Source organism: Lutra lutra, chromosome 7 (genome assembly GCF_902655055.1).
Source record: "Lutra lutra chromosome 7, mLutLut1.2, whole genome shotgun sequence".
Classification (NCBI taxonomy): Eukaryota; Metazoa; Chordata; class Mammalia; order Carnivora; family Mustelidae; genus Lutra; species Lutra lutra.
In genome coordinates, this window is record NC_062284.1 from 59,505,360 (window position 1) to 59,518,327 (window position 12,968).

At 38.7% G+C, this 12,968-nt stretch overlaps 1 protein-coding gene across 5 annotated transcripts in view; it reads right to left on the bottom strand.

Moving 5' to 3' along the window:
* The window catches only part of FSIP1 (fibrous sheath interacting protein 1), a 319,482-nt gene that overhangs the window by 147,154 nt on the left and 159,360 nt on the right, over positions 1 to 12,968 (bottom strand). For all 5 annotated transcript variants that reach the window (XM_047738801.1, XM_047738802.1, XM_047738799.1 and 2 more), the window contains exon 5: positions 12,776 to 12,869. In XM_047738801.1, coding sequence (XP_047594757.1) covers positions 12,776 to 12,869 — 94 coding nt within the window. The remainder of the gene's footprint in view (positions 1 to 12,775; positions 12,870 to 12,968) is intronic.

Below are 12,968 nucleotides of genomic sequence, written 5' to 3' on the forward strand. Positions count from 1 at the left end.
CATATAGTATTTAAATGTATTGATTTTAGGGGCTCCTGAGTGGTTCAGTTGGTTAAGCATCTGCCTTCAACTCAGGTCATGGTCCCAGGGTCCTGGGATCAAGCCCGGCATCCGGTTCCCTGCTCAGTGGTCAGCCTGTTTCTCTCTCTCCCTCTGCTGCTCCCCGCCCTGACTCGCTCTCTCTTTCGCTTGCACTCTCTCTCTCTCAAGTAAATAAATTAAATCTTTAAAAAATAAATAAATATATTGATTTTAAAACATTAAATAAGTTTGTCAAGATAGAAAAAAATTGGTAATAATTTAAATATTAGATAACGAAACTTATTTATAAATTTCAACACTAAGTCTTTATAAAATCTTATTTGTATGTTTGGCTGGTTTGATGATTCTTTCTGTTTTAGGACAAGATTCAAACATAGTAAGCTGAAGGGAAGGAGACAGAGGACCGACAGATGCTCTAGGTGAGTGTCACAGAATAATGGATGGATCAGGAACCAGGGGCAGAGTGAAAGGGATGGGATGTTGTTGACCTTGGCCTTGAAGAACAGCACCTTCCTTCAATCTATGGTAAGAAAGACAGGGGATGAAGGAGAACAGAGTGCAGTTTAGAGACAGAAGGAAAAAATGTGGAAGGGAGTCCCACCTGGGTGGTTGTTTTCTCTGGACGGTAAGCAGGCCAGAGTGAAGGACTTGCCAAAAACAGGTGGTTAAAAACACAGTAAGCATTTGGAATAACCACTTTGGAGAATACAAAACACATTGCTAGGCAACACTAAGATTGTAACGGAGGTTAAAATAAAAAATCCTTAACCATCCCGATTACCACAATTGACTTTCTCCCTCAATCCTCTGCAAATCGGAGCTGAAAGAAACTACGATATTTTCTTGGAATATTCAAGCTTAACATCCATGAGCAGAAGTGGCATATACCTGAATTTTACAGAAAAGCATTTCCACGAGGTATTTTCAGATCATTAGAGGCTGCTGTGTTGCGCTTACACGCATTTATAAATTTAGAGCTGGAATCACAGAAGCCAATGTGACAAAGGAAAAAGGAATAAATTCCATCAAAAACACTGATGTTGGGCTGCCTGGGTGGCTCAGTGGGTTAAGCCTCTGCCTTCAGCTCAGGTCATGATCTTAGGGTCCTGGGATCGAGTCCCGCATCAGGCTCTCTGCTAGGCAGGGAGCCTGCTTCCTCCTCTCTCTCTCTCTCTCTCTCTCTCTCTCTCTGCTTGCCTCTCTGCCTACTTGTGATCTCTCTCTGTCAAATAAATAAAATCTTTAAAAAAAAAAAACAAACAAACACTGATGTTGAACAATAATTCTATCATTAGATGTCTTTGCCCCAGAGAGCACAGAATTCTGTCTCTATCTGTCAGAGAAATGCTAAAAACTAAGGGGAAACTCCTGGTATGATAAGGAGTTTTGATTTTCACCAGATTTCTCTATAAAAACTTAAAAGGGGTCCCTCAAAATGGGGTGCAAAGACTTTAAATCTCTCTACCAAGTGCAATATTATCTACTTCAGCATCTCAATAGTTAAAGTTGAGGTTATTAACTCTGGATTACCAAGTCAAAATGTGGTAAAAAAAAAATAAATAAAGTCAATTTAACATGGTTTTTATCTTTTTCTTGTGTCAAGGCCTCACTTGAGTTTATACTTATCAATAAAATTAAATACATAACTCAACAACCGAGATCTTTTAATTTGTTTTGCTGTTAGTTCTTTGTGATGTCAGATGGGGCTAAGATGTATTTCGTGTCTGAAGATCTGGTTGTAAATTGCCATTTTACCACCAGCCCAAAGTCCCTCAAATTACTCATAAATAAAAGGTTAAGCAAATGACTGGGGAAGATAAGGAAGAATATTCATCCTAAGAATTTCTCTCTCTTCTTTTAAAAGGAAAAGAGGTGGAAGGGAGATTTGGGTATGTTTATAGATATGCATTTAAGGTTCAAGTCTAAAAAAATTTTTTTTTAATTAAAAATAAATGAAGTTCAAGTCTAAATAAGTCTGGCTCTAAATTCTTTCAGAGACTCTAATTTTTAATGTGCGTATTTTAACTAGATGCTGCCACCTACTGGATGATCTATAAGGGCTTTGTGCTCTCCCAGTAACAAAGAAAAAGTTAGAAACAGGAACAGGGTAAGATTTCTGTTTCCATAAGCCTTATAGAAACATTTTACTTTAATACTTACAGCTAAACAAAATAATTGTTTTAATTTCATTCTTTTAATTTAGGGAGGTAGCCGAAGTTCAGTGAATAACATGGGAAAGAAATTAGTCTCAGAATGGAAGAAATGTAAGTACTTTCATTTTATAATACGCAACTATATTGTAATAGGAGGAATTAAGAGACTAAAATCACCACTATGTGGTCAGACTGGACTGTTACATTTCTACTCATTTATACATACAGTGAAAATCCTCTGCTAATAATACCTTTCTTAGACTGAAGATTCCAAAAGTTTCCTCTTTGGGAATGAGGTAATAACTATGTTATGTAAAATGTAAAGAAAAAAATGTGTAATTAGCCTAATAATGTAGTCCAAAGTAAATATCTCCTTTGGTTTTTAAGATGTTTAAAAATCAGATACATGTGACTATTAAAAATATGTCTATGATTTTAAAAACCAGTAGGAAATTTCACTAAGGAATTTGCCTTTTCTAAAAGACCGGTCACTAAAAAAAAAAAATAATAATAATAATAAATAACACCATCCCTCCCCTTGGGCACACCAGTCTGGCATGAGCTACAGACAGCAGCAAGAGCGAAAACCAATAGACATCCAGTTCACCTAACAGTGTCTCTAACTCCCAGTCCTTTTTCATTGACCCTACTTCTGCATCTTGTCTGCTCTGAGCACAATAAATACTGCCAATACATAATAATTGACTAAGAATTCAAAATCTAAACATTGAAACTCTAACACGATAATGTTTAAACCAGTGATTCTCCCTGAACATAGGTTTCGAGTCCCTGGTAACTCCAGCTTTCAGCTCATGAAGCCCAGCTAATTTCCATGTTAGAACATTGGTACTAATCTAATATTACTGCAAATGTCTGCAAGGCCTATAGTAGTCACGTGACTCCAAAGCTACAATGGGGAGCTCTACAGGTTTAAGCCAAATACACACAGCATGAGCTTTAAAGGTGAAGTGTATTTGATGGTTCTGGTCTGATGGTGAAGACAAGACAAATGAAAACAAAAGTCTTGCCCCACAAGGCCGTAAAGTTCATTTGGTAGTGAACTCCATGCCTGAAAAGGTTAATGTCAAAACAACATGGAGGACATGCAGAGATGGAGAGGAGAAGGGAGTTGGGGGAAATCGGAGGAAGAGATAAACCATGAGAGACTGTGGACTCTGAGGAGTTAACTGAAGGTTTTGGAGGGGAGGGGAGTGGGAGGTTGGGTGAGCCAAGCGGGAGGTGGGTATTAAGGAGGGCATGTATTGCATGGAGTGTGGGTGTGGTGCATAAACAATGAATTCTGGAACACTGAAAAGAAATTTAAAAAATAAATAAAAATTTAAAAAGATAATTTAAAAATTTTTTTAAGAAGCTACATGGATCCCGTTTCACAGTTCCTGCTCCAGAGTCAACCATGGGAGGTAGGTACCACCTCTTAGAAATGCAACATCCACTAGAGAAATCAGCATTTAGCTCCACTTCCTGAAATACAGATGCTGAGATACTGTTATATCCAGAATTATATTTCTGATACTGTCCATGTTCCTTATTTGGAAAAATGAATGCAGTCTTGGTTCTATGAAGGTACAGAATTACTGACAGACATAAAAGAAAATATAAGAAATCGTACTTTTCAAGACAGATTATCTTCAGACAATAGCCTTCAGACATTTAAGTTAATAAAATAGCATTCTATAACCTAAAAGCTTAGAGGTGCTTTACAGTCTTTTTTCTTAAATAGTGGACTCCCTGCTAAACAACTCTCAAAGAGAAAAATAGGCTTGAAAAAAACACGTTATTGCAAAAACCTTTTTGGAAAAAGAAAATATACCTGCCCTAATAACATATATTACAAAGCTACAATAATTTTTTTAAAAAGTATAATACTGACATCAGCACAGATAGAAATATTAATGGAAGAGAATAGAAAATTTGGAGAGAGACCCAATTAGTGCATGATAAAGTCAGCATTTCAAATAGGTGAGGAAATGATGGATTATCCAATAAAAGGTACTGAGATAACTAGTGTTAAAATCAAAAACAAATGAGACTGGGGCACCTCAGTGGCTCAGTGAGTTAAGAGCCCAACTCTTGATTTTCACTCAGGTCATGATCTCAGGGTCCTGGGATGGAGCCCTGCATCAGGCTCCACATTCAGTAGGGAGTCGCTTGCGATTCTCTCTCTCACTCTTCCCCTCCCCCCACTCATGCTCATACTCACTTGCTCTCACTTTCTTTCTCTCTCAAATTAAAAAAAAAAGGGTTGTCCAGGTGCCTCAGTGGGTTAAGCATCTGCCTTCAGCTCAGGTCATGATCTCAGTGTCCTGGAAATGAGCACCACATAGGGCTCCCTGCTCAACAGGGAGCCTGCTTCTCCCTCTCCCTCTGCTTGTGCTCTCTCTCATTCTGTCAAATAAATAAAATCTTCTAAAAATTAAATTTAAAAAAAACAACAAATGGAGACAAGCCTTAAAAATTATCTGAGCAGACAAAACCAGCTTAGTCATATAAACAAAACTTAATTTAGCTTCTTTTGCAAGGCTAACTTGACCTGGGTCATCTCTTGCTTATGTCTCTGGAAATCATAAGCAAAACCTCAAGTGTTCTCCAAAATTGATATGAAGTAACCATTCTACTTTATAACAAAATGTCCCTGAGCCTCATTCCATGTTTTGGTTTTAGTGTTCCCAGTTTACAAGCTGCCTTTTTGATGTGTGCACAATAAACTTTTACTGATTACTACTTTGGTGATTCATTGCTTTTATTTCTGTTATTTCTGATCTTTTGATGTTAGCTAACAAAATGGTGGGGGGGAATCATCAAATCAACTCTCTACCTCATATATCAGAACAAAATGAGTTCTAATTAGATTAATATTTTACTTTTTATAAAATAATAACTATACTAAAGGAAAACACAGGTACACTTTTTTTTTAATATTTTACTTATTTACTTGAGGGACTGAGTGAGACAGAGCATAAACCAGGGGAGGGGCAGAGAGAGAGGGAGAAACAGAATCCCTGTTGAGCAGGGTGCCCAATGTGGGACTCAATCCCAGGACCCCAGGATCATGACCTGAGCTGAAGGCAGAGCTTAACCGACTGAGCCACCTAGGAGCCCAACACAGGTACATTTTCACGTCATCTTATACTAGAAAATGTCTTTTTAAGCAGAGCAACAATCAATGAAAAAAAGAAGAAGAAGAAGAAATGACTGATTTAGCTAAATAAAAAATATTAAGTTTGGGTGAGCAAAGAAATACCATAAAACTAAAAATAATTAGTTAGAAAAGAAATGTTTTTGGTATTTATTATAGTCAAAGAAGTAGTATCCTTAATACATAAAGTAGTCCTTCAAATCAATAAAAAGGAGCACCTCATTTTACAAAAGAACAAGTAATTCACAAAATGGCTAAAAGAATAAATATTCAACCTCCTTAATTAACACAGAGATACAAATTGTAACTCCATTTTGAATAAGTGAAGTTTAAAACAACTATTAAATCCACTGTTGGGTCTCCAACCTCTGCCTCCTCCTGCACATGGTCTTCTCTTCCGTGTGTTTCTTCTTCTGCCTTGTCTTATGAGGGTAGTCATGATGGAACTTAGAGCCCTCCTCCATATCCACAATTATCTCCTCATCTTAAACTCCTTAACTTACTCACATCTGCAAAGATACTTTTTCCAAATAGGGAAACACTGACAGCTTCTAGGGATTTGATGTAGATCTATGGATTTTATCTCCTGGGGGGCCATATTTTCAACCTAGTTTTCAACCTAATTTTTCAATTACTGCAGGTCATAATAAGAATAATTACCCAAGGAGGTTATCACAGCCTTATGTATAATTGAAAAAACTGAAAAACAAAGAAAATAATCTAAATGTTTAACAGCAGAATATTAGTTAAATAAATTATGGTACATCCTTGTAGGAAGTCATTAAAAATAATGCTGACACAGCATAAAGAATATAGTCAATGATACTGTAATAGTGATGTTCCAGGCCAGATGGGAGCTATACTTGTGGTGAAGACAGGATAACGTACAAACTTGTTGAGGGACCATATTGTACACCTGAAATGAATGTAGCATTGTATGTCAACTATACCCAAATTTTTCAAAAAAATTTTAAATGCTGACATAAATCATTCCAGTTGTCTACTGTTACATTTAAAAAATCACCCAAGGGGCGCCTGGGTGGCTCAGTGGGTTAAAGCCTCTGCTTTCGGCTCAGGTCATGATCCCAGTGTCCTGGGATCGAGCCCCACATTGGGCTCTCTGCTCTGCGGGGAGCCTGCTTCCTCCACTCTCTCTCTCTCTGCCTGCCTCTCTGCCTACTTGTGATCTCTGTCTGTCAAATAAATAAATAAAATCTTTAAAAAAAAAATCTAAATAAATAAATAAATAAAAAATCACCCAAAATTTAGTGCCAAGCAATAATAATTACTGCAGGCAAGATCTACTAATGGATGCTAACACTAGTGGACAAAAGTTTGAGGAAAAACAAGATACTTGCATAATCTTGAAGTACCTCTTCCAAGATATTTATTAATTATAAAAGGAAAATTAGTAACTTTACAATAGAGAAACCTGGCAGACACCAGCTTAACCCAAGTTTTCAAGGTTGCCATCACCAGTGATATAAGACGTTAACTTTCAGTATCCTGAGTGTGACTGAGTGAGAGCCCGTTATTTCTGGAGTATTCTTGCCAAACATGCATAGCCTCTGCCTAAATAAGGAGAAACATCACACAAACTGAAATTGAAGGATATTTTACAAAACAGCTAACAAGTACTCTCTACATGTGTCAAGATCATAAGAAACAGGGGAAAACTGAGGAACTAACACAAATTAGAGGAGACTAAGAAAATATGACAACTAAATGCAAAATGGGATCCTGAGTTGGAAACTAGAAAATAAAAAGGAAAATGATGGGAAAAGTGGTGGGATTTTAAGAAGGCCTATAGTTTAATTAATAGTGTTATATCAACATTACCTTCTTAGTGTTGATCTTGGTAAAGTCAACCCTTGAACAACATGGGGGTTAAGTGCTGACTCCCCACGTAGTCAAAAATCCATGTATACCTTTTGACTCCCCAAATACTTCACTAATGGCCTATTGTTAACTAGAAGCTTTACCAATAATATAAATAGTCAATTAACATATATTTTATATGTTATAGGTATTATACACTGTATTCTTAAATAGAGTAAGCTGGAGAAAAGATAATATTATTAATAAAATCACAAGGGGAACCAGAAAAGACCCCCAAATAGCCAAAGGAATGTTGAAAAAGAAAACCAAAACTGGAAGCATCAATCTCTATTGCAAAGCTGTCATCTTCAAGACACTATGGTACTGGCACAAAAACAGACACATAGATCAACGGAACAGAATGGAAAACCCAGAAATAAACCCTCAATTCTATGGTCAACTAATCCTCAACAAAGCAGGAAAGAATATGCAGTGGAGAAAAGATAGTCTCTTCAAAAAATGTTGTTGGACAAATTGGACAGACACATGCAGAAGAATGAAACTAGACCATTTCCTTACACCACACACAAAAGTAGACTCAAAATGGATGAAAGAGGGGCGCCTGGGTGGCTCAGTGGGTTAAAGCCTCTGCCTTCGGCTCAGGTCATGATCCCAGCATCCTGGGATCAAGCCCCGCATCGGGCTCTCTGCTCAGCAGGGAGCCTGCTTCCTCCTCTCTCTCTGCCTGCCTCTCTGCCTACTTGTGATCTCAGTCTGTCAAATAAATAAATAAAATCTTTAAAAAAAAAAAAAGTGGATGAAAGACCTAAATGTGAGACAGGAATCCATCAAAATCCTAAAGGAGTAGGACATCTGGGTGGCTCAGTTGGTTAAACGTCTGCCTTCAGCTCAGGTCATAATTCCAGGCTCCTGAGATGGAGCCTCCATCAGGTTCCCTGCTCAGCGGGGAGCCTGCTTCTCCCTCTCCCTCTGCTCCTCCACCCCTGCTTGTGCTCTCTCTCATGTGCACTTTCTATTTCTCTCTCACTTGAATAACTAAATAAAATTTTTTAATACTAAAAAAAAAATCCTAGAGGAGAACACAGGCAGCAACCTCTTCAACCTTGGGTGCAGCAACTTCTTGCTAGACACGTCTCCAAAGGCAATAGAAACAAAAGCAAAAACGAACTATTGGGATTTCATCAAGATAAAAAGCTTTTGCACAGCAAAGGAAGTAGTCAACAAAACCAAAAGACAACCAGCAAAATGGGAGAAGATATTTGCAAATGACATATCAGATAAAGGACTAGCATCCAAGATCTATATAGATCTTCTCAAACTCAACACCCAAAAAAAAAACATATAATCCAGAGAAGAAATGGGCAGAAGACATGAACAGACATTGCTCCAAAGAAGACATACAAATGGCCAATGGACACATGAAGAAATGTTCCACATCCCTCGGCATCAGGGAAATACAAATCAAAACAACAGTGAGATTGCACCTCACACCAGTCAAAATGGCTAAAATGAACAAGTTAGGAAATGACAGATGTTGGTAAGGATGTGGAGAAAGGGGAACCCTCCTACACTGTTGGTGGGAATGCAAGCTGGTGCAGCCACTCTGGAAAACAGTATGGAGGTTCCTCAAAAAGTTGAAAATAAAGCTACCCTATGACCCAGCAATTGCACTACTGGGTATTTACCCCAAAGATACAAATGTAGTGATCTTAAGGGACACCTGCACCCCAGTATTTATAGCAGCAATGTCTACAACAGCCAAACTATGGAAAGAGCCTAGATGTCCATCAGGAGATGAACGGATAAAGAAGACGTGGTATATATATACAATGGAAATTATGCAGCCATCAAAAGATGAAATCTTGCCATTTGCAATGACATGGATGGAACTAGAGGGTATTAGGCTAAGAGAAACAAGGCAATCAGAGAAAGACAATTATTATATGATCTCACTAATATGTGGAATTTAAAAGCAAAACAGAGGATCATAATGGAAGAGAGGAAAAAATAAAACAAGATGAAGCCAGAGAGGGAGAAAAACCATAAGAGACTATTAATCGCAGGAAACAAACTGAGGGTTGCTGGAGGGGAGAGAAAGTGGAGGGATGGGGTAACGGGGTGATGGACTTTAAGGAGGGCATGTGATGTAATGAGCACTGCGTATTCTATAAGCCTGAAGAATCACAGGCTTGGACCTCTGAAACCAATAATACATTATATGTTAATTAATTGAATTTAAATTTTAAAATGTTTTTTAAAAATCATACAGGGGTGCCTGGGAGGTATAGTCAGTTGAGGAACTAACTCTGGGTTTCAGCTCAGGTCTTGAGCTCAGGATTGTGAGATCGAGCCCCACATCAGGTTCTCAGCACAGAATCTGTTTCAGATTCTCTCTCTCCCTTTCCCTCTCCCACTCATGTTCTCTCTCTCAAATGAAAAATAAATTTTCCAAAAAAAAGAAAATCATTAGGAAGATAGAATGCATTTACAGGACTGTACTGTAAAAAATCCACATATAAGTGGATCCATGAAGTTCAATTCCATGTTGTTCAAGGGCCAACTGTACTATGGTTTATACAAGATACTAACATTAGGGGAAGCTGGGTAAATAGGAACTCTATGGGTTATTCTGTAACTTTCCTGTAAGTTTAAAATTATTTCAAAATAAAAAGTAAAAAACAAAACAAAAAAAAGTAAAAAACAAAACAAAACAAAACTTAGTGGTGCAAAACAGTAACTAGTTTATTATGCTCACGATTCTGTGGGTCAGTGATTTGAGGGACACGGCAGGAACAGTTTGTCTCTGCTCCACCATGACTAAGGCCTCAGCTGGGGTGGCTGCATTGGGCTGGGGTCTCCAGAGCAGTTCATGACCATATGTCTAGCCTTGGCTATTCTCTACATGATTTTTGACAGGAATGAAACATCCTCATATCCTCCACTGAAATACTGGAACAGTTGTTATGCTAGTTTCCAAGGGCTGCTCTAACAGATAACTCTGGGATGGGTGGCTGAAGACAAAAGAGATCTCTTCTCTCACAGTTCTGGAAGCTAGACCTCTGAAATCAAGCTATCAGCAAGGTCTTGCTCCTCTGAGGTCTCTAGGGAAGAATGCTTCCTTGTCTCTACCAAGCTTCTGGTGGCTCCCGGTCATCCTTGGCATTCCTTGGCTTGTAACTACATCACTCTAATCACTGCCTCTATGTTCACATGACCTTCTTCCTGGGTCCTTGTGTCTCCGTGTCTCTATGTGTCTTCTCTTCTTAGAAAAACACCAAACAGGGGCACCTGGGTGGCTCAGTGGGTTAAGTCTCTGCCTTCAGCTCAGGTCATGATCCCAGGGTCCTGGGATGAAGCCCCTCATCGGGCTCTCTGCTCAGCAGGGAGCCTGCTTCCCCTTCTCTCTGTGCCTCAGTCTCTGCCTACGTGTGATCTCTCACTCTGTCAAATAAATAAATAAAATCTTTTTAAAAGGGGGGGGCACCTAATCTAGTATGACCTCGTCTTAACTAATTACATCTGCAAAGATGCTATTTCTGAATATGGCCACATCCTGGGGCTCCAGGGAGACATGAATTCTGGTGGGACACTACTGAACTCACTCTAGGTGGGAACTGGCCAGCATCACTCCCTCCGTGTAGCCTCTCCATGTGGCTTGTTTGGACCTTCTCAAAGCATGGCAGCTTCAGCATTGTCTCACACCTTACAGGATGGATGGTTTTCCTCTGAGTAAACCTTCTAAGAAGAGAAGCAGAAACTGCTAGTCCTTTAATGGCTAGGGCTGGAATTGGTGTAGGATTACTTCTGCTGTAAAGACTCATTAGAAATGAGTTAGAAATGAATTAGAAAGACTCATTAAGAAATCCCAGCCCAGCCCAGCCTGAAAATACAGGAAGACGAAGACTCTGCCCCTCTACGAAGACTGGAATGAACACACACAGAGGGAAGGAACTGATGGCAAACGTCTTGGAAACTACCACACAGCTCTGTTCTTCCTGACAGCTAAAGGTGCTCATGAGATACAAATTAGAAAACCAATCACAAAATACCATATATATAATTTGATCTCATTTTTATTTTTAAAATATATGTGGATATTTGCACTAAAAATGTCTCAAAAAATAAAGAGTAAGCAAAAATATTAAGAATGATTATCTCTGCATGTTAAGAATTTTGGCGATTTTTTTTCTTCCTGTTTACCAATATTTTCTAATACAGATTACATACGTGTTATTTCTATAACAAAATAGAAGAAGCAGAAAGTAAATGATCTATGATTTGAACAGGCAAAGAGTTTCTGGTGCTTTTGTTTTTGTTTTTAAAGATTTTATTTATTTATTTGATGGACAGAGATCACAAGTAGGCAGCAGCAGGCAGAGAGAGAAGGGGGAAGCAGGCTCCCTGCTGAGCAAAGCCCGATGCAGAGCTCTGGGGCTCGATCCCAGGACCCTGGGATCATGACCTGAGCCGAAGGCAGAGGCTTAACCCCCTGAGCCACCCAGGTGCTCCACTGGTGTTTTAATTAGGATATACAAAAGGTAAATTTCGATAAGGCCAATCTAGATATGGAGCTATCAAGGAGACACTCATAAAGACTCATTAAAAAAAAAAAAGTCATTAGTCATAAAAAGGGCAACTCAGATAGGCACCCACCCTCTTGGGTAGAAACATTTGGTATATTCCAAACCCAAATCCCTCAGGCCCAAGCAGCTTCTGAGCTCTCAATCCTGGATCCAGAAAGAAACAAACTTGACGGAATTTCTTTCATATCAAAGCTCATGCTAAACAGCTACAGAAGTCTGAATCCGGTTCTCGGGCTTCTACAATGTTAGACATTCACTTTGCAAAAGACAGATGGATCCCAGGATTCTCAGAGAAATCAGAGGCCTTTGCTCAGAGTCGGTCCTACGCCCAAGCAATACCAGAGAACCACTTACGTGACATAGGTTAAAGGATTTGCAAAGTGGTCCACCAAAATATATCAACTGCTTCCCAATCCCTAAAATTTTTACCACCATATAAGTAAGTTACAGACTATAAGACTCCATAATACTTCTGCAGATGAAGAAGGAGGAAGAGAAGATAAAGGAAGAGGAGGAGGAAAAGAAGGAACATAGATACACGTAAACACAAGGTGGGAATGTAAAAATGTGCACAACTAATTGGCTGGTCTCAAAAGCAAGACTAGAAGAGAACAGGCAGTAGGACAAATCAGTAATGGGTTTTTATGAAAGGGGTTGCAGAAGCCTGAGTAGACCCTCCATGGGAGGACTCTAGGCAGTTAGGAGACAGTCTGCATAGACTGGGTGCCTAGAGGTATCTAAGAGGCACAGAAGTAAAGGCAAAGACACTTTGTCTCTTTCCCAGTTTTTCACTGTGCTGCCCCCACACCTGTGAGCAGATACAAACCCTAGAGGCCTCTGAAACTTCTCTACACTCAGGAGAGTTCCATATAATCCCACCTAATGTGATCATTTCCCCTAAGTTAGGCTTAGAAAAAGAAAAAAACAGATGAACTGGAAATCTTACTTTAATCCAAATAATCTATGACTCTGAGATAAAAACAAAGACAAATTTTACTCACCGGCAGTTTCTTCTGATGCATCAGTCAAAGCTAGAAACTTTTTTGTATTTTCCATTTCCTCATTACTTTGCAAAGTTTCACCAGTTTTTGCCAACTAATAAAAGAGAAGTTTAAACATGGAAAAAGAAGGTAACTATACTCATCAATTTTTTTTAATTCCATGGAATCCAAACTGTGTACATACAAAAAAGAA